The following is a 22,895-nucleotide window of genomic DNA, read 5'->3' on the forward strand; positions in this document are numbered from 1 at the left end:
ATGCATTTTACAACTTGAAAACAAAACAAAACTTGTAACGTCTGATCCCTGGGAGCATAAAACAAATTCCTCATTTTGTCTTTTAGTGAAGAAGTGTGTGTCTTACTAATATTAAATTTTAACAAAATGTTTCTGGAATAAAAATATATTTGCAAATATTGACGATCAATAAACCGTATAACTGTACTGTAACATATCTAAGTTATGTTGTTCAATTACTATCAGTGAAGCGACGGATTCAGTGCTAGTTATCTTTATAAGTGAGTCTATGATACAAATGTCACTGATAATCTATGACTGACAGTATCAGTATAGATGTTTATGTAAGTTAGTACACCACATACATTGTGATGCAAACATTTTAGAAACAATGGCACTTTATTTATATGGATTTATTTTATATAAATGCATATAGACTCATGGGGGAGTGAAACTACTTATGGGATTTATTGTATTCTTTGAAATGTAACAAGTCACCTTTGCCCCCGTGGGAGCAGCGAAAGGGTTTGGAAGAATATGGCCAGGATGTGCATAAAGTCCCGCCGTCTGGACTTGGGACGTGTGTGCCTTGGAAAGATGGGGAATGCACATGCTGCCCGGGCTGTACGGGAGGCAGAGCAGGAGCCCGAGTTTGAGGCACGGATCGCTATGATGGCTTTACAGCTGGGAATGATTGTAAGGGTTCCCACAAAAGCTATTTTGACTCACAATCGTAGGCACTGCACAGGCCATATGAACATACATTTCCAGGCACCTTATTGCAGCGATAATGACGAAACTGTATGTACTATCTAAGTGAGTGTGATTTGGAGTGCAGGATGAGGCTGAAGAACTGTACAGGAGTTGCGGACGATACGACTTGCTGAACAAATTATACCAAGCCTCGGGGCAGTGGGATAAGGCTGTGGAATTAGCAGAGAAACATGTCCGCATTCACATGCGCAACACCCACTACAAGCTTGCACAATATATGGAGGAAAAAGGCAACATTGATGCAGCGATTCACAAGTCAGTGCACATGTCCCCATGCATACCCATTGGTTTGTTAAAGTTTGTCTTATAACAAGGCTTCATGACCATGTGCACCTGTCAAACTAATCAAAAGTAAATCTTTCAGTCAGAATGCCTTTATTGGATTCAGTCTCTACATTGCACATATGGATTAGTTAATATTTTATGAAAAGGGAATACGTGATTTGGGTGAGTTTATAACACTTATAACTCAATATTGCTTTCTTGCCAGTGAGTTTGCCCCACATTTATTCTACAATTATATTTACAAACTGAAGTCTGCACTCTGGTATCGTATGTACAAACGATCCTTCATTATCTAACTTTATTGGGCTCCAATCATACCACAGGAGAGGGACCAGTGATAAAAGACAGGACAATGGAATACCCTCCGTGACCCAAATGTGGGCTATGTGACCGATGCACAGCTAGACAGGCGGGAAACCAGACGGTGTTTCTGCGGAAGCAGGTCGGACTCTCGGAACCTGTCTGGCCAACAGCTGAAACTGTCCAAGCTGGACCGGCAACGAATGGTCTGTGAAACGACATGGGGGCAAGGAATCACGAGCCACGACCCACAAGCTCTGAAGCCAGGAGGACGACCCGAACCACAAGCTTGCCATTACCTGGATGTGTGTGAATCCCCTGGCTCCCTGACTGGGACGCATGCTCAGCCTCTTATCGGCTTCTGTGATGCCCCACCCCACGACATAGCCCCGCCTTGTCCACCTCACACTGCTTGGCGATTTAGCCATCAATCAAGGCACACCCTCCCTTAAGCTTCACGAAAACATGTCCGGCGAGTGCCTTTTGTGCCAAAACTGTCTTCATGTCAAAACTAGTACCCACGGTCTTGTTTCTCCAAAAAAAGCACATAGAGGACAGATTGCAGAGAGATAAAAACATTAATAAAGTTTCAAGTTGGAGCAGTTTTAGACACGAACATGTGGGGAAGTTAGACAGCTACTTTTTATACAAATAACGATGCATTTCCTAATATTGTCATTTTACCTTACGCTTACGCTAAACATGCACTGTGGAAATCACTGTTGCTAAGCATTGCACTATTTAACCCTTTTAAGAAGCCATTTCCACAGCAATATGATATGGCTGATGTGAAGTTAGAATGCATGAACAAGCATAAATAATGGACAAACCAGTCCAATATATCAACGTTGACTTAACCTGGGCTCGCAGCATTGTGAAAGTGTTGCCAAAGTTAAACTATAATGTTTGTATCGATGAGGAATAAAGTATATGTTGCACAACAATAATCTATTTTTCTCGGTGTGCAGCTATGAGAGGTCAGAAACGCACAGGTTTGAAGTTCCTCGGATTTTGTTCAGCAATAAGCAAGCCTTGAAGGCCTACATTGCCAAAAGCAAAGACAGGTAAATGTGCACACTTGTCCTTAAACTTTAAAACAAATGCTGAAAATTACTTCATACAACACTGCAATATAAGCATTGTAATATAATAATCAGTGCAATCCAATATAATCGAGCATAAATCACTTCACCTTGATTTTTATTTTCTTCAATTAAACAGTTCATTGAAAGTAGGAGAAACATCTCTGACTTTTATAAGCACTGCAGATGCTGCAATCTTGGTTCAGGTGTGAAGGTATTTTGACTATTGTAGCTGATTTTGGTTGCAGGAGCCTATTAAAGTGGTGGGGACAATATCTGGAGAGTATTAGTATGATGCAAGAGGCCTACAAGTACTTTGAAACTGCCAAGGACTATCAGTCTCTCATCCGCATACACTGTATCCTTGGTGAGACAAATGAGGTAAGCTTTCCGCACCTCATGTACAACCACTTATATTTAGCACACACAACCTTTATTTGCTTTTGTTGGAGCTTGTTCTGCAGCATGTCCTGCTGAACACACAACTAATAAAGGTAAGCTACACAATATTTTCACTTCTTGGTTACAGGATCCTCTACAGACTTTGCATTACTGTATTTTCAAGGACTTTACCAAGGCCCCCAACTTGGCAAGACAAGTGAAGAAAGAAAAAAAGCACTCCTTTTCGCATCTTCTGACGAATAGAGCTGCTGAGTGCCTCGGCAGTTTTGCCTTGGTGAGGGGGCACAAACCGGGACGGGTCACTACTCCGACGTAGGATACTTTAGTGGCTCATTCTTACCAGTAAGTTGGTACTCATTTTGCCAACCTCGGAAGGTTGACAGGCTCGGATGACCCACCTGGAGTTATTTTAACGGCACCTGCAGGTGCTCAAACTCAGGACCCGAGGATCTTAAGCCAGCCCCCTTAACTGTTAAGACAACATCAAGCTTCAAGACGAGTGATGCAATCTTTAATACGGTGAGACAAATTAGTTAGGCATGCGATTTTCTTTACCTTGTGCCATTTTTATACTGATTATAGCAATTTGTGTGGGCTCATCAATAAAAAAATCCTTGTCAATCAGAACTTTATTAGATCTCTAGAGACAAAGTAATGTATTGTATCGCTCAAATTTAAACATGGACCAAATGACTAAGTTTTCCAAACTATATCATGGGAACTTTCATGTCTATAGTGTACAACTGTACACTGAACAGCTGGCTTAACCCTTCCCACAAATGAAGCTGAATGAAAATCGTCCACCAGGCAGTGCCCTCTGCATGATGATCCAATTTTGTTACTATTCAAATGCAAGACCGCTCTGCTCAGATGGGACCACACTTCTTCAAAGCGATTCCACAGCTATTCTTCCGCAATGCAACCTGAAAGATTGGAAAGTACATGGTCCTCCGTAAACTAACTTCTGTTGATTGGATAAATTGTTGTCTGCTTGTTCTTTTTATTGTTAGGTTAATGTAAAACATTCGTGTATCCATCACTGTACTTGTCTGTCCCATACGTTGTTTTTTACATTCTGCTTTTGTGTTACTTGTTTGGGTGATACAGCAGAATGCACAGCCTACCTGTACTGCCCTTTGCATTTCATCTCCAGTCTCTACTTCTTCCCTCAAATACATTTCTCTTGCTTTCTCTTATTACGATAAAAAACACGGCGTAGTACATTCCTGCCGATTGCTGTTCTGACCCCACTCTTGCTATCTTCTACCCCCCCCCCCCTTTCCATCCCACATATTCAGATCACTTGCTTTCTTCCCTTACATCCCACTCACTAAAGAAAAAGAAGCTTTTACATCCTTTTATGGATTTGCCTCTTCCTTCCTCTTCTATCATTCTCACATTAGTGATAGTTGCCATGGTTGTATCCTAAAACAAACTATAGTGTTTCTTCTGCTGTTTATTCATCCCCTCATCTTCTTTCAAATTACTATGGCATTTCCTCTGTTGTTTATTCATGACTTCATCTTCCTCCTCTGACTCCTTTGCTTTGTTTCACAATGCTTATTTCCCTTTCTCCCTTCTTGGGTGCAAAATATGCCCATTTATAACTCTCCATTATGTCAGGCACAGTGCAACCTTCCTCAAAGCATTCAATAACCCTATGTTTCACCCCAGCTGTAATGTTTGCAACAACATTACCAATTTAAAAGTCCTGAAACATTGTCTTGAAGTAAATGCAGAGGTACAAGTACCCCTCTTCCCTCTGAAACCCCAACCCACCCCCTCCTGTATTTTCTTCTCTTACCCTGCCTGCCTCACCACCACCCTGCTCATGCTCCACTACCCTGCCCATAACCCGCCCCCACAGCAGGTGCCCCTGACTGCCCATCATTCTCATTCCATTATCCATCACCCACCACCCATACAGAGGCTGGCAGGATATCCTCGAGGTATGCTCACTTTCCTCTAAGCTGTCTCGCCTGGTTTTTAATCTCAGCCCAGCTATAAACAGTCATCCTGGTGTCTCGCAGAGAGGGCGGGGAATCAATGTGTGTGCCATCCCTCGGTTGGACGTGAAGCTGGGCATCCCGTCTGCCAGCATTAGTTAGTGGACGTTAAAGATCCCACGGTGTCCTTTGTGAAGAGGAGGCGAGCTGTCGCCAGCACCGTGGCCAAATTTCAAATTTTTGCTTTCACCGACTGGAGGCACTGCAACAGCACATCTGCACCCACAGCAAATGATGCCAACTGCAGAGATGTGCTACATGTGAAAGAAGAAGACTACTCTTACTGCACACCCACCTGTACAACAGCCAACCTTTTCCATAAGGTACATTAATTCCAGAAGCTTGCACTTCCATTTCATGGATCTGTCCTGACAGGTTTCTGCCCCCTCCCCAATGTTACCTGTTTAACAGAAACTTTTTTCACAGGAAATCTCAGACTCTCTCACCCTCCTACTTGGATATTCCTTCTGCCATTTCCACAGACCCAATGCTTGAGCTTGTGGCATCCATCGTCCCTGCCCTGATCTATCCCCTTAAATCCATGGAACATTTCTGGATTTGCACCCCTCTCCATAGCAACGCCTTCTCTGTTTGTGGTCGACCTCCCTCCTAACCGCAATTGATTTGTGTCGTAGACTGACTCATTCTTTCCTCCCACCCTAACTCTCTTCCTAACCGGCGGTGACTGAAATTGACGCCATTCCAGTTGGCTTGGTGTTGATCTTCATAGCACTGTCTATGATGTTGCAGCCAAGACCGTTTTTGACACTTCAGATCTTACCCAATTAGTTAGATTCCCAACCTATATTTTTCTGAATTGCTCACACTTTATATGTCAGGTCAGGTTCGATCTGTGACCTGCTACAGGTACCATGTACTACAGGTACCATGTTATCATCTGAGCTCAAGCGTTTGGACATCGGGATTGCAGCTCTCTCTGAGGTTCGGAGACCGGATTGCGGCGAGATAATGGTGGGTGGTTACACCTACTATTGGTCTGGTCGCTCTGATGGTTACCATACCCAAGGAGTTGCTGTAGCTGTGTCCAATAAGCTGACCCAAATGATAATAGAGGTAACACCGGTCAACGAGCGTATTATGAGATTAAGGATTCGTCACTCCTTAGGTGTCATTTCCCTGGTCTCTGTTTATGCTCCGACTGAGGCGAGTGATCTCACCGTGAAGGATGCATTCTACGCCACGCTCGAGTCTGTGGTTGATCAGTGCCCCAGACGAGATACACTTCTAGTCTTGGGGGATTTCAATGCATCGACTGGAACTGATGGGGATGGTTATGAGGTGTGTGTTGGTCCCCATGGGTCAGGAACTATGAACCAGAATAGCACTAAGTTCCTTGACTTTGCAAGAAGTCATGGACTTAGGGTGGCTGGTTCATGGTTTCAGCGCCCACAAGCTCATCGCTGGACTTGGTATTCCAACGCTGGCGGTGTGGCAAAGGAGATTGACCATGTCCTCATTGACGGTAGTTGGAGGATGATCCAGAACTGCAGGGTCTACCAGAGTGCTCAGTTCCTCAATACTGACCACAGGCTTGTTGTAGCAACTCTAAAGCTGCAACTTAAATCCTGGAGAATGGTACCATCCCAGCCTAGGCTGGATGTTTGCAAGCTCAGGGATGAGAGAGTAGCTGAGGAGTTTGCGAACAGGTTGAGTGGACACTTGGGGGGTCTGGGTGCTTTGGGGGGTCCTGAAGAGTTGTGGAGTGCCTTCAAGACCACCGTCCTTGATGTTGCCGGTGGATGTCTTGGAGCTCACCACAGGGCAAAGAAGAATTTTGTCTCTCAAGGGACACTGGATACCATTGAACAGAGTCGCAGGGCCAGGCTGAATGGCAGAGCTGAGCTGTTCAGGGAGCTGAGGCGTAAAACTGTACGTGCACTGAGGGTGGACAAGGAGGCCTATGTGCGAGGAATCTGTGAGGGGGTAGAGCATCACCTGTGGACAGGTGATTCTCGTCCCGCTTACAGGGGAATTCGCGCATTGCGTTCATCCAAGCCCATCCCTCGGAGCACTGCAGTTCGAGCGGAGAGTGGTAGGCTCTTGACAGAGGAGTCTGAAGTGAAGGCCCGCTGGGCCGGTTACTTTGAGCGGTTGTACCAGGCTGATCCCCCAGCTGTCGAGTTGGACATCAAGGGTGTTACAATCCCTGTTGCTGACCCTCGAATCAACTGTGGTCCACCTTCGCTTGTGGAAACACGGGCTGCGGTGAACCAGTTGAAACGGGGCAAAGCTCCAGGGATCTGTGGCATCCATGCTGAACTTCTCAAGGCTGGTGGAAATGCTGCACTCGTGTCGTTGCATGCAGTTTTGTGCTCTGCCTGGAACACAGGCATCATCCCAACTGACTGGAAGAGGGGCCTTGTTGTCCCTCTCTGGAAAGGGAAGGGTGATCGCCAAGACTGCAACAACTACCGAGGGGTGACGCTGCTCTCAGTGCCGGGCAAGGTCTTTGCTCGGATAATTCTTGATAGGGTTCGCCACCATCTGCTTGAGCACCACACAGATGCCAACCCTCCCGATTTCATCGGGAGGCTTCCGAAAATTCACCCAAACTCCCGCCCTTACGATCACTATCCTTATCCTCCCGAAATTTTGATATTTTTGCACTGTTCACTAATCAGAATGTACTAGTATGAGAATTGAATGAAAAGCATCGTCTGCTACGTATAGCATGTGGTAACTCCATAACGTTCGCTGCTACCAAATTGTACGTAAAAAATTGCAAATTCAAATGAGGAGCAGCGAAACATTGGGTCTGGATCTCGCTTATGCGATCATGCACTGAGATTTAGTGCATGCGGTATGTGTGCAATACAGTGCATGCGGTATGTATGCACAGTGTATATGCATGCGATACGCTCACTGCATGCAGCTGGGCCCGTACCAGCCCGGCGGTCGCGACCACCGTGCGGTGTTTAACAGCCGCTAGAGTTCTACGAGTCGCGCTGCAGCTGTGGAACATCGACTTCGAAGTTACCGATGCTTCAAGCCCTCGATGTTGATTACGAAATGGCAGAAAAGAAGCTTACGAAGACCAAGAAATGGTCTCAGAAGTACAAGACCGAATACAGTCTCCAATACCCGTGTATTCGAAAGTCTGAAAGAGGAATTCATCATGCGTATTGTACAGTATGCAGCGTTGATATTTCAGTTGAGCACGGAGGTCGCGATGATATTCGGAAGCACGTTGGAAGCAAACGGCACACAGACATTGCAAAGGAGAGATCTTCGAGCACGAGTACCGGTACACTTCTGAATTATTTCACCAAACAAGGGACAAGCGAGGAAGAGGATGTTACCCGAGCGGAACTTCTCTTTAGTGGATTTATTGTGGAACATAACTTGCCCATATCAGTCTCAGATCATGCTGGACCTCTATTTCAAAAGATGTTTCCAGATTCAAAAGTTGCTTCAAAGTATGGATGTGCAAGAACAAAAACTTCAGCAATAATTGGTGAGTTGTCAAATGTTACTGCTTCATCTATTGCCGATATTGCTAGACTAGCTCCATTTAGCCTAGCTACAGACGGTAGCAATGACAGTGGTGAGGCCCAGCTATATCCTGTCCTGATTTCGTACAATGACAACAGTGCTGGGATTGTGAAGCAAGGTTTGCTAAGTTTGCCTGCGTGCAAACAAGATTCCACTGGAGAAAACATTTTCAAACTGCTTGATCATGAGTTCAGTGACAGGAAAATTCCGTGGGGAAATTGTGTTTCCTTTTGTGCTGATAATGCCTCTGTTATGGTGGGCAAGCACAAAGGAGTCGCTGCTTATATCCACAAACAAAATCCAGAGTGCTACATCATGGGATGCCCTTGCCATATGATGCACAATACGGCCAAGAAGGCGGCTCAGGCCTTACCCATTGAATTAGATGACTTTCTCATCGATATTTACTACTACTTGGACAAAAGTAGTAAACGCGTCAAAGGAGTGAAAGCACTGCAAGAACTCTGTGATGCCCCGACACACAAGATTCTGAAGCATGTCGCAACAAGGTGGCTGTCCCTTGGTCAGTGCCTAGACAGGCTGATTGAACAGTGGGAGCCACTTCGCCTCTTCTTCAAAGAAGAAGTACGAAGAAAAATGCAACCAACTGTAGCCAAGACTCTAACAACGAGCAAGAAGGACGGCACTGTATCTACTGCCAGTACTGGCACTGCAGGATCAAGCACTAGTGGAGCAGCATTCACCACTACCACTGCAGTATCTGCTGCGAAGAAGACAGCAGGGACAGCACCAAAACCAATGCTGAGAGCAGGTAGCATCACCGGCCCTTCATCACGTTCATCTACAAAGCAGATCCCTTCAGAGTCGAGAAAGACTGTGATAGTCCCATCTACAGGCAAAGAAGGACCCAAGTTAAGTTCTGCTTTTGCCAAATCACTTGATAGAAGCTCAGCAAAACCTTCGAATCAGAGGTCTTCTTCCTTGGCTGCACCTACCTCAAGCTCTCTCCTCAAACGTAAAATTGGATCTGGTACTACGAGTCTGACCTCTTCTGCTGGCAGTAAACGCAAGTGTGATCGCCCTGCGGCTAAGTGTACTACGAGTTCTACAACTAAAAGCGCATCTTTCTCAAACACTGTGCAGGAATCTAGAGAAAAACGTGTCAACAGGATGTTCTTGTCTCCACAAACAAAACTCTATTGTTTCTTCCTTCGATATGCTAACAAGCTTTTTGAGAAGGGGAATCTTCTGCTCCAAAGAGACGAACCCTGTATTCATCTCCTGCACGGAGAATTGAATGGTCTTCTGAAAGATATCTTCGTACGGTTTTTGAAACCATCGGTGTCATCGGTTGCTCTGGTAAATGTACCCTTCTCTGACAGAAATCATCAGAAGAATGATGAGGACCTCATGATTGGGAACGATGCCAAACTGTATATAAGGGAACAAAGGAGTCTCAAGAAATCCACCTTCACTCTGAGTGAGTCAGACATCCAAGGTTTCTTCAGTGCAGTTCGCTCATATTATGTGAAAGCCTGCAATTACATCTTCAAAACCTGGCCGCTAGATGATGAATTAGCCAAGCATGCTCAGGTGCTGGATGTTAAGCTACACCAAGAAGTGGGGTTTGACTGTGTGGAGTTTTTCATCAAGAAATTCCCCTGTCTGTTCAGTGGCGGTGATAGTGACATAGACAGTCTTGAGAGTGAATTCGCTCACTACCAGGCAGACGCCTCCATAGCTACAATTGCTACTGAGACAGTGAGAGTGGATGAGCAGTGGCATCGGATTTCACAGCTCACAGATCCCTGCACTGGTGCCAAGAAGTATCCTAATTTGAGCAAAGTGATGAAGGGAATCTTGGTCATTCCTCATTCGAACGCATCATGTGAGCGGGCACTCAGTCTTGTTACGAAGAATCATACTGAATTTCGTCCCAATTTGAGTGTCAAAACCCTGGAAGCTCTCTTAATTGAAAAACTAGCTCATAGCACCCCTTGCTACCAGAGAGAATACAGCAAAGACATAATCAGAAGGGCTAAAAGAGCCACACAGCTGTCACTCAGCAAAGCTGCCATGGAAAAAGCAAGCAGCAGTAGTACCAGCCAGTAAGGTAAGAAAAATATTGCTTCTTTTGTGCTTTTTGTTAATCTTTGATTGTCCCCTAACTTACTAATATTAACATACATGTAACATTAAAAAGTGCACAATTTTCCCCTTTTTTTGTTCAAAAAGTGGGAATTCTTAACATGTTAAATGCTCCAAAATAGGGCTCAGAGGGCACTAGAGAGCGTCTAGAACCCCAGAGCTTCCAGGGCCCTAAGGCGGGCCCTGGACCCCGCCGCAAGGGTCGAGCGCTCCGCGCTCGAGATGTGCGCTTCGCGCACATTATTTGGTGTCGGTTGCAAATCCTCCCTAATTCTGATTTCCAAAAGTTGGCATCTCAGGCACCAGCGTCCAGAGCAGTCAGGCTTTACACCAATGAGGTCAACGATTGACCGTATCCTTGCCCTTCGTGTCCTCACCGAACGCAGACGAAAGTTTCGGCAGGGGCTGCTTGCAGCCTATGTTGATCTCTGTAAAGCGTTCGATTCAGTGAATCGGGATGTCCTCTGGAGGATTCTTGGTCTTCGTTGGGTGCCACCAAAACTGATCGATCTGATGTCTGAACTCTACTCTGGTACTGAGAGTGCTGTGAAGTGTGGTGGTACCATCACTGACTTATTTCCAGTTGTTACTGGAGTTCGTCAGGGGTGTGTACTGGCCCCCACACTTTTCAGCACTTGTATGGACTGGATTTTAGGGAGGATGTCGGAGAGATCTAGCTGCGGCGCATCGTTTGGGAATGTCAAGATCTTGGACCTTGATTTTGCGGATGATGCAGTCATCTTTGCGGAGACTTTAGACATCCTTTTGGGGGCCCTCGAGGTGCTGAATGAGGAGTCGGAGCCGCTGGGATTACGGGTTTCTTGGGTCAAAACTAAGATCCAGGCTTTCGGTGACATCTTGGATGCTGCTGTCCTGTCTGTGTCTGTTTGTGGTGAGGATGTTGAGGTCGTGGAGAGATTCACTTACCTTGGCAGTGATATTCATGTCTCTGCTGGCTGCAAGTCAGAGGTCAATAGACGTCTGGGTCGGGCCTGGGGGTCATGGATTCACTGGATCATGGGGTGTGGCGCTGCCGGTACCTGTGCGGGAGGACGAAAGTCCGAGTCTTCAGGTCCTTGGTACTTCCAGTCTTGCTCTATGGATGCGAGAGTTGGACTCTGACCAAGGATCTGAGACGGAGACTTAATTCCTTTGGTACCAGGTCTCTTCGGAGAATCCTTGGCTATCGCTGGTCGGATTTTGTGTCCAACGAGCGGTTGCTGAGAGAAACTCGGATGAGATTTGTTACCTGCATAGTCCGTGAGCGTCAGTTGCGGCTGTATGGACATGTGGCTTGTTTTCCTGACGCTGATCCTGCTCACTAGATTCTCTCAGCGAGGGAGTCTCGTGAGTGGAGGAGGCCAGTGGGCCGACCACATGCCTCGTGGTTGCAGCAGGTTGACCATCATCTCAAGGAGATGGGGATGGGCCTGGCATCTGCCTGGGGGATGGCCAGACGGAGGCCCCTGGAGTACCGGCGGAAAGTGGACGCAGCGACGCGCTGTTCTGGCACATGCTCCCATACCTGACCCATATCTGACACTCTCTGCTTGAATTTGTCAGGTCCTACTTCCCCTCCAACCTTTCCTGCTCTTCCTCAGCCCCACTTGCATTTTCAAATCACTACTCTTAATAGTTTCTATTACTCTGATGCCCTTGGGGCACCTACCAAGGCATTGCTGTGTCTAACAGCAAATTGGTCTCGCCTCCAATCTGCCACTTCTTACACTGACCGATCCACTACTTACAGTATATCTTCATCTCTGTATTTCGACAATGCCTTGGACTAATTACTCAATAAACCACTCTCTTTTTCACCAGTGTATACATTGATGCTTACAGATCTCTGCCTAATATGTGATCCCTGGCACAATTCATGTGATGAGGTAATGGCCAAAAGCCACTCATATTTTCCTCCTGCAAATCCAACCCCACCAACGGGAACTTGCATCCTCTGGAAACTTCATCATCATTGTGTTTCTATCCTCGGAGGTGTCAGAACTGCCCAACAAAGGTATGAACTTCCAGGTCTCTCTCAGTACAATCGTTTTGTGAGAGTTGGCTGACTATTTCCTCAGAACATACTCCTCATTGATTTCTTCACTCGAAGGATGGGGTCACGATGGATACAGTTTTCCTGAGCAAGAGCAATCTTAACCCTGTCTTTGCAGAAAAGGCTAAAGACCCAAATCCCCCCATTCTCACCCCCCCACCCCCACCGCAAAACACCACAGCAGGTGAACTTACATCCTGGCAAGATGTAGAAATTCCTCTACTCTGAACTCCTCCACTGCAATGACTCCCAATGTTGTTGGAGCTTTAACAATCAAAAAACATTCATATGCTTCGTCTGCTCCTCTTTTCCAGGTTATTTTCTTATGGCCACTTGCCTTTATCTTGGGAAGTTGCAAAAGTCACCCCTATTCACAAGATGGGTTACAAGTCTGATCAAATCGATGACAGACCAGCCAGCCTTCTTCCCATAAGCAAAGTAAAAGAACATATCACTGCTGCAGACTTTGACTCACCACTTACCTATCTTTTTTGATCTCCAGTAATCAGTTTGGCTTCAACTCAGGTCATTCCACCTCAGACATGCTGATTCTTGTATGTCTATGAATGGATGCCATCAATCTCAAACAAAGGTCAGGGCCATCTCACTGGACCTCCCCCAGGAATTTGATTATATCAGGCTTACTGCCTTGAATTATAAATTGTGAGCTAATGCTATCGAGTTTCCTTCCTAGAACGGCTTTCAGATTTACTGTGCGATCGCATGTATTGGATTGCTTTGGATGGAGTTCTCTCCTAGGTTCTACCTCCAGAGGCCAGTGTCCTTAAAATCAATGTTTCATCACCTACCTTATTCCTGATCAACATCAATGACCTCTCCACTTCCATGGAAAATCCTTTGTACCATTTTGCTACCAACTACACCTTATGCAAAACCACACTTCTGAGAGGCAAGCTGCTGTGTAGCATTCATCACTGCAGATTTGGAAGAAAAAGAGAAAAAAATATCGTGCATCAGCTACTTGCAACATGTCTGTCAAAACAGGAAAATCCCATCCATCCATGGGGACCATACTCTGTGCAGAGCGGTGGTGCTGCCAAAGCAGTCTCCTTGGCTATTGGGCACAATTATTCTGGATGGGTCACCACTCCGACACAGGATACCAGCATGCTGGCACTCATTTTGCCAACCTCAGAAGGATGACAGGCAGACTCAACCCCACCTGGTATTAATTCAACAGCCAAGCAGGATTTGAACTCAGGATTTTAGGATCCCAAACCCACCATCCCAACCATTAAGCCAACACCAGGCATATACAATCCCATGCTCTCACGCAATCCCACTGCAATGATCGTCTTTCGAACCCCATGGTTTATTTATCTGGTGAATCCTTCAAAATGGCGCATTGCTTGAACTCATTGGCCTCACAATGTGCCACGACCTGTCTTGGGTGAATCACATCTCCAAACTGGCCTGGCAAACACCTCAATACTCTATGCAGAGCTAAGTCCATTCTAAACCACAGAGCTCATTACAGTGTATAAGGTTGAAGACATACATATATATGTATAGATAGATAGATATACGCATATACATACACTGTATATAAATTGACTCCAACCATGCTCTTTTTGCTGAGGAAAGCTGCATAAAAGAACCATAAAAAGCTACACAAGGTAAGCCCTTTGCCATTTCTAATTCTACCCAACTTCCTTTTCTTGTTAGTTTCTCATGGTTGCTTTATGCAGCTTTCTTTTGCAAGAAGAGCATGGGAGGAGTAAATTTATTTATAATCCTAGCCACCTGGGGTAATTGATTAGGTGAGAGCTGATTGGTTATTCCACCCAATTACAGGTGAGAGATGTGATTTTGTCTTGCTTTCTTTATGTTTGAAGAGTTACATTTGTAGGGGGTAGATATTACCTAAGAACGGATAGAAATGTATCGATTAGTATGAGTAGTTAGCCCATCTCAACGCGGTTAAGTTGGGAACTGTTCGCTTCAGGATTGTCTTGTTTGAATGTGCACCATATGGGGGATGGTGCATGGTAATAATTACTTTGGGATTATTATTAAGATAATCGTACATGCAACCCCCTTGTAATGTCTCCCCGAGTAAAGCGCCAAGGTGAGGCTGTGGTGAAAGAGCGAGGAGGGGCTTTGAAATGGGTGGCATTGTCCAAAGAGCAAGGAGAGGAGCTTTTCATCGCCTCCCAAGGGGCGGAGCTTGGATTTCCTCCCGAAGGGTGGAGTTTTTGTTGCCCCGAAGAGGGCGGAGCTTTGGGGATCTGGCGAGAGGGACGGGAGAATGAAGATTGCGCAAGAAAGGGAGGTCAGTGGAGAATCGCCTGGAGGAGGAGATTGCTGAGGACAATAGGTTGTTCTGTCCATGCTGCCTGCCTTCCTGCCTTCCTGCCTTCTCGTGTTCCTGCCTTTGTCCAGGGCCTGCTTCGCCGTCCCTGGTTCTGGCTCGTGTGTCTTTGTCGCCCTACCCCATCGCCTGTTTGTTTCTCCTGCCCATGGACCTGCTCTCTCCTCGTCCACCAACAGAGCTAAGGCTTCATCTGGTTCTCCTCCATCTCTATATGTGCTTGAATCCAGTGTGTGGCGCCAAAGGTTTCTTAGTCTCATTGCATGTGATTATATAATTATTTTATACCATGTTCCCCCTTTATTCCCTACTTCAACCTGCCATCTCCACCGTCGCGATCACCATCCCCTGGTTATTTATTTGTGGGAAATAAAACCCCTTAAATTAGATGAAGGTTCTCGTGGGTTTTCTGTGATTTTCGTGTGCACAAACCCGCTATTAATCGGACGTGTTCAAGGGAGTAAAAGCCAATTTGGTCCATCCGTCCAGCATCAGTCTTAATCAGCATGAACATGACAATGTGTGTGTATGTATGAGTGTGTGTATATACACACACATCTTCTTCTTCTTCTTTCGGCTGCTCCCGTTAGGGGTCGCCACAGCGGATCATCCGTATGATCTGCATAGTGATTTGGCACATGTTTTACGCCGGATGCCCTTCCTGACGCAACCCTGGTCGCCTCTTACGACACAGGGATATGGTACACCTATTTTACCCGGGGTATACACCGGCCCAGTACACTGGTACTCATTTCGCCGACCTCGGAAGGATGACAGGCTGAGTCAACCCCCTGGTGTATTAATTCAGTGGCCTAACGGGGCTTGAACTCAGGACCTTTTGGATCCCAAGCCGCCGCCCTCACCACTGCGCCAACACCAGGCTTCCATATACATACATATATATATATATATATATATATATATATATATATATATATATATATATATATATATATATATATATATATATATAATATTGTTACGAATTTGGAATTCAATTGCACACAACATACAGGTTCCTTTAGTCAGCTATGTCGATAAGTGCTTGTTCCCTAGATAGCTCACCTTCCATTGTTTTAATGTACAGAAATTGATTAGATGCACTGCGGATCGATTTAATAGTTAGAGAACGAACAATGGAGACATCCCCCCCCCCTCTTCTGCGAAGAGGAAGAACCATCATGAGTCCCATGACTCATGATGTCAACAACTCCCTCCCACCCGTGGCTGAGCGGGAGATGGAGCACGAGGGCATGAGTCACGAGTCACGCCGGGAGTGGGGGAAGGGCGGGAGAAGGATAAGAGGAGATCTTTTTCTTTTGTTCAGGCGCAGAGTTGGAGAAGGGAGTTGAGGAGTCGTTCAGCAGACCGTCGGGTCCTGCTTGGCTTGCGTCAGGGTTGAGGACTGCGGAAGCTTTTTGCTTCGGCTGGCTCAGTGAGCTTCGGCTGAGGCCTGGCTCGGGAGGAGGCTTTTTGGAGGCTCTTTGTTTTGACGGTTCCGTGAGCTTCGGCTTCTGCTTGGCTCGGGAGAGCTTTTTGCTTCAAGCTGCCCTGTTTGGAAGGAAGTTAAGCTCGTCGCTCGGCTCGAGCTGCAAGTGGTGGCTTCTTTTTCTTGGTTCGTGGAGTTCTTTGTTCTCGATTTTGGTTCCCGGCTTGGTGCGACTCATCGACCTTTTCGTGGAGGTGGTTCCTCGGGGAAGCGATGCATCGATGGGAAGGATCGGCGCCTCGTCTCACCAGCACGTGTTGAGAAGCGCGGGAGGTGGTTCCTCGGGGAAGTGACACATCGACGGGAAGGATCTGCCCCTCGTCTCACCAGCACGTGTTGAGAAGCGCGGGAGGATTCGCGGGAGCTCGGGAAGGATCGCAGCTCGGCGGTTGGATCCAGCTCGCTCTCGCAGGAGCCCGGGTCCGAACAACTTGAAGACCACATGAGGTGGAGAGGTTTGAGATAGGCTCTGGGTTTCAGCTCACCTGTCCTCTGAGCTGGAGCCCGTTATTGAAGGCCTCTGCCATCATTTCTTGGGTGTGTGTGTGTGCGTACGTGGTCTATCGGCCCGTCTAATATGTAGGAACTGTTGTTAAGTGCAAGGGACTGTACATAATAAGTAGACGGTTGTAGTTCTTTTGTCGTGCTTTTGTTGCTTGTATAATTGCATACGTGTTAACTGTTTTGCCTTGTTTAATTGCATACGTTCTTTATTGTAATAAATGTCCTTTTGTGAATGTAAACCTGTTCGTTGCGTCCATTCCCTCATTGAACTGCCCCATCTTGCACTCGGAATATCGTTGGTTTTTAAATAGCCAGTAAAGTGATCGGGTCCAACGGGAATACGCGATCATACCCCGCTCGGTTATCCCAAAAGGAAGCGAGCTGCTTAAGCGGCTCGTTTCCAAGCGGTCCCATTGAGGTACAATCTCTCGGTAACCTCCCTACATGAATAATTAGGTAAATCGAAGATTTGGCGATCGGACCCTGTCGCGCGGGTAGAGTGCAGACAAGCTTGTGGTGGGATTAATAACCCACCGGTGACTGGTTTCTGGCGTTGTTCCAGAAAGTCACGACTGGATTGTCCGTTCGGTGGGCGAAGCGACCGCTATTGGTTAGACGCGGTCGTTCGCACGCCGGCGGGCGGGAATTCTACAATGATATACACACGTTTTTTTTTGGTTGTTTTTTTTTTAAGACCATTCAAAAGTTTTTCAAACACAAAGTCCACATTCATCCTTCAAGATGAGTTTAGACAAATCTCGATTAAATATTGGGAGAAGAAAGACGGTTTGGAGTCATATTTGTACAAGAGTTGCGAGCTGAAAGGCTGGGCTATAATTCTTTTCATGGTGTCACGGCAGGCAGAAACCATCGCAAATGAGACTGGTGACAAGGTTGGGTGTTACCATCTGGCACGATACTGCGAGGCACATGAAGATGTGAAACGGGCCATACATTTCTACACACGGGCACATGCATATAACAATGCTCTCCGCCTCTGCAAGGTAAGAAGTTCCTTCGTCACTCCTATACAGTACAGTATACGTTTCAAAAAAAAAACAACCTTTTGGGAACACCATAATCTAGTCTTGTCAAGAGTCATTCCTTTGAAAAAGTTCTCAATTTTTTTTTTGTATACAATGTTGAGGCTCATATGAGAGCGAACACACAGAACATACAACAATGGGAGCAGGAGATCAGAGGGGCGGGAGAGGGAAGGACAAATCAGTGGGAAACAGAGACATTTCGAGATCTGTGGAATGGAGACAGATGGGGTGTGGCGCATAGGATAAACAAGATGGACACAACAGGGACTCTCAGGTCCTTACACGACAGTGACTGTCCTTTACACCAAAGAGGTCAACCATTGACCATATCCTTGCTCTTTGGGTCCCCAACGAACACATACGAGAGTTTCATCAGGGGCTGCTTGCAGCCTATGTTGATCTCTGCATAGTGTTTGATTCAGTGAATCGGAATGCCCTCTGGAGGATTCTTGCTCTTTGTGGGGTACCACCAAAACTGATCAATCTGATGTCTGAACTATACTCTGGTACTGAGAGTGCTGTGAGAAGTGGTGGTTCCATCTCTGACATATTTCCAGTTGTTACTGGAGTTCGTCAGGGGTGTGTGCTGGCCGCCACACTTTTCAGCGCTTGTATGGACTGGATTCTGGGGAGGATGTCGGAGATAGAGATATCTCCATTCAGATCAGGTCATATTAAATCTGTGACTTGCTACAGGTATGTACCTTGTAAACCTGTACTAACCTGTTATATCTTCGGGTTGTCGGCAACTAAACTGTCTCCCCCACCAAGTTTATTGGTGAGGAGGGTGTATGATATGGATACCCAGCAGGATGAAAAACAAAACCTGTCAAAGGGCGGAAGAGCTCCTTTTGAGCCAACGGCCATCCATATCTCGTGCCCAACTGTGTCTGTGGATGTCCTCCTGCAGTTGGGTTACTTTTTTTTAGGAGGTTGGTGACAGGATTTGCACTCCGGCCATCGTAAAACCCTTCATTCCGCACAGCATTCCAAAAGCAGAAAAAAAATCTGAAAACCCACTTTGTGGGAGTACCTCCCTCCTATGCAGCTTCCCTTGACAAGCAGCTCACTTGTCTGACGGGATTGGAGCAAAGCCTTCCGGACCCCCAATCTTTGATGATAGGAGGGAAACCACGGAGTAACATTCCCGGGTCAGATTACGGAAAAGTGTGTCTTCTGAGGTGTCGTCCACCAGAAGGCGGTTTCCTTGGGTTAACCTGAGGCGGTCTTCGGGTGGGTGCCTGGAATGTCATGTCCCGAAGAGAGTATGATCACCTGTCTGTTATCATCTGAGCTCAAGCGTTTGGACATTGGTATTGCAGCACTCTCTGAGGATTGGAGACCGGATTGCGGCGAGATCATGGCGGGTCGTTACACCTACTATTGGTCTGGTCGCTCTGATGGTTACCATGCCCAAGGAGTCACTGTAGCTGTGTCCAATAAGCTGACTCCAATGATAATTTAGGTAACACCGGTCAACAAGCATATTATGAGATGAAGGATTCGTCACTCTTTGGGTGTCATTTCCCTGGTCTCTGTTTATGCTCCGACTGAGGAGAGTGATCTCACCGTGAAGGACTCATTCTATGCCACGCTCGAGTCTGTGGTTGCTCTATTAGTAATGAAGCTCTGGATTTGTGTTAAAAAAAAAAATTCACATTGATCTTCTGTTCATCGTGGAGCTTATACACATACTCACATGCAGGACAAAGATATTAGTAGAGATTAGTGTACTTTTAGGCTGGCAGGGTGGCCTCAAGGTGTGCACACTCACCTCTATGCTATCTAGCCTTGGTTTGAATCCTGACCCAGCTATGAACTGACACTCGCAGGCAGGGTGAGGCCTCAATGTGTGTGCTGTCCCTTGTATGTATGTTAAACTGGATGTCCTGTCTGCTGTTATTACTTGGTGGATGTTAATGATTCCATGTTGTCCTTCATGAAGAATAGTGAGCTGAATATGAGAATCGGTGATTCATGAGAATAGGTGATTACCTTTTTAAACAGTCGTTGCTGCTGTTTAACACTAAACTGAAATAAATCTGGAGGAATCCCGACATCCTTCAGGCATTCTATGTTTATCACATCCACCACAGACGAACACCAACAGATGCGAGCCAAGATCTACTGCAATCTATATACCCCAGAGAGGATAATAACATGACCCTTCCTATTGCTCCCATTGGGAGGGGTTGTAGTTGTATGACAAATATAGATATTCTGATTTCTATTTGTCATTATTTAACTTACAGTAAATGGTGCTCATGGATTTCATGAAGGATTAGAGAGCATGGGTCCTTCAAGATGTAAAAACAACTCATCAGTTGACTTTGTGGAGAGTTAAACCAATGAAGCATCCTCTGCATGGGAATGCTCGAAAATGCTGCATTGTGAAATGTTCATTTGCAGGATCATCAAATGTATCAACAGCTGATGAATCTGGCACTGCTCAGTTCTCCAGAGGACATGATGGAAACCGCACGTTATTTTGAAGACCATTGCAAGCAGATGGACCGAGCAGTAACTCTCTATCACAAGGTACTCGTACAGAAGGTACTTGCTCTGTAACTTAACAACAAAGCAAAAGCAAAAAGTCTCTTGCCCTTGCAAAAAAAAATTTTTTCTTCCTTCTTACAAAGTCTGCCCTCCAGTGAATGGCAAGTTCAGTGATCTTTCCCACTGAAAAAAAATAACTTTGCATTAATGCCTTTATATTTTATTTTCCAATTATTTATTCACTACCTGATATGCCCATCAAGTTAGTGACTCTCCCTCCCCTTTCAGGCCTCTTCCATCTTTTCCTTTTCTCGACTCCCTCTCTCCCCTTTTCCCCCATCCCCCTCCAACCTGCTTCTTCTACTACTTGCCTTCCCCTTTTCCTCTCTCCTCTTCTTTCTACTTTTCCCCTTACCTATTTACCAACTCTCCCACTTCCCTCTATCTTTCCCTCCACCCCCTCCCTTCTCCCCCCCCCTCCCCTCTCCCATCTCCATATTCCTGCCATGACTGTTGCTGGAAAGAGCAAAGGCAAACCACACAGTATATTCTCTGCATTGTGTTCTGCTCCACAGGGATAAAGCTCTCGAAAGAGCATGCTCTTGAATGACAGCTGCATCATGGCAATATAATCCTCACTCAAGAGATATCACTCTAATTTTATATATCATATCAACGGGAACCGATGCTCGTGTTAATTCATGGCTTTCTAAATCCACCTTATAGCTCCAATAGAGAAGTGTTGTGCAGGCCACAAAGCAGTACATTCTCATGTGAAATAAATTTTACCCCGCATACACGAAGTGAAGAGCAGGGTTAAGCAATTGGTTCACTTTGTGTGTCTGTCTATCGACAAACATCAGTTTATGATCGAGGAACAACTTGATTTCAATTGAATGTTAGATTTTGAACATTAATCAGAACACGAACCTGTAGGTTATCAGTACTTTGGCTCTGAATTTGGCCTGATCGCACATGTGCAAAGCGGAGTGAGATAATATTTTTTAATTTATCTGCCTGTGTAGCAATCAAACAAGATTGAAAATCATTCCCAACAGGAAACTTACTGGTTTTAAGGATGTCAAAGGACACACACAACAGGCATGAATAACTGATGGAATGTGTTAAATAAGGTGGTGTGAAATACGCTGCATCAACGTTGGTATTCCTCAGAAAAAATTTTTTTCCTACAACCTTCAAAATCTTAATTTCATTTCAATTGAATTTTATTACTTGAACACTGCAGAAAACAAATCGCCTTTTTGGCACTTTCAAAAACATTCCGTTCAGCGGTACTTGGACAAAATATTGCAGCCTTTTACGTCATCACGACCAATCAAATTTGCCGCTCGCAGACTCCGCCCATGTCCTTGTTTCTCAACAGTGCGCGTAGTAAGGTGTTCTATGAACTCTTTCCTGTTCAAATGTTACAGACACTTAAGATGACCTCCACAAAACGTTTTTACCTATGTCGTTTTATTTCATCACCTGAACGTCATAACATTGAAACTCCTCCCATTTATTTGTTCTCCATCCATTATAGGCTGGTCACCTTTGGAAGGCAGTCCAACTTGCTTTTGTCACAGAGCAGTTTGATGCTTTACAGCATATTGTAGAGGAGCTGGATGAGAATTCGGACCCTGATCTACTTGCTCGATGTTCCGAATTCTGTCTGCAGCATAGGCTTTTTGAGAAGGCTGTATACTTGCTGCTGGCTGGAAAGAAGGTAAAAAGCATGAACATGGATGGATAAATAAAATTTTGTTGAATGTAATAAAGGCTTATCTACTTGTTGCAATGTTTTTTCCCCCTCTTGCTTGTTACATTTTAACTAAAGAACTGAGTTATAACGTGTGAGCAGCAAAACTGATCATCGCCTCCTTGTGCTGTTGTTCAGCTTGAGGAGGCACTGGAAATATGTGAGGAACACGATGTTCTCATCACAGAAGAACTTGCTGAGAAGATGACGCTGATCAAAGACCCCTTGGTATTCTCCGAGGAGTACCGGCGTAGGCTCTTATTGCGTGTAGCAAACTGCTGCATGTTGCAGCGCAACTATAAATTGGCTGCCAAGAAGTACACACAATCCGGGAACAAATGCAAGGTGCAATCATGTTATATAAAGTGTTGTGATGAAAATCTTTAATATGATGTTTTGCCGAAGGAGTGGTCTTCATTGGGGACTGATTGATACCATGCAACAACAATAATGTACTCGTAGGGTATGCTTACACATTTTTTAAGCACACGAACAGTGCTTCCCCATTGTCTCGGGTCGCTCACCTGCATTTAATTTTTCATTTATTTTTTCATTTACGGACGCTTTTTGACGGTTATGCGATTTTTATCCTCTCCAAATGTGAGGGCATTGCATTTGGGTCCATTTGTTTGTTACTCGGCAATTTTTTTTTGACAAGTACACTACATGGCCAAAAGTATGTGGACACTTGCTCGTACAATATCTCATTCCAAAATCATGGAAATTAATGTGGAGTTGGTCTCCCCTTTGCTGTTATCATAGCCTC

General features: G+C 45.5%; 1 protein-coding gene across 7 annotated transcripts in view; it reads left to right on the forward strand.

Annotated features, from left to right (window-relative positions):
* IFT140 (intraflagellar transport 140) overlaps nt 1-22,531 on the forward strand; it is a 76,469-nt gene extending 53,938 nt beyond the window's left edge. For 6 of the 7 annotated variants that reach the window (XM_085879207.1, XM_085879208.1, XM_085879206.1 and 3 more), the window contains exons 19-26: nt 498-675; nt 818-1,008; nt 2,307-2,402; nt 2,669-2,801; nt 17,689-17,832; nt 20,284-20,412; nt 21,914-22,096; nt 22,268-22,531. In XM_085879207.1, the coding sequence (XP_085735333.1) occupies nt 498-675; nt 818-1,008; nt 2,307-2,402; nt 2,669-2,801; nt 17,689-17,832; nt 20,284-20,412; nt 21,914-22,096; nt 22,268-22,516 (1,303 nt within the window). In that variant the 3' untranslated portion in view covers nt 22,517-22,531. The remainder of the gene's footprint in view (nt 1-497; nt 676-817; nt 1,009-2,306; nt 2,403-2,668; nt 2,802-17,688; nt 17,833-20,283; nt 20,413-21,913; nt 22,097-22,267) is intronic. The other variant, XM_085879213.1, reaches the window with a different exon arrangement.
* The last annotated feature ends 364 nt before the right edge of the window (nt 22,532-22,895 follow it).

This window comes from Eptatretus burgeri, chromosome 4, assembly GCF_056783735.1.
Source record: "Eptatretus burgeri isolate ZD-2024b chromosome 4, Ebu_testis_v1, whole genome shotgun sequence".
Lineage (NCBI taxonomy): Eukaryota > Metazoa > Chordata > Myxini > Myxiniformes > Myxinidae > Eptatretus > Eptatretus burgeri.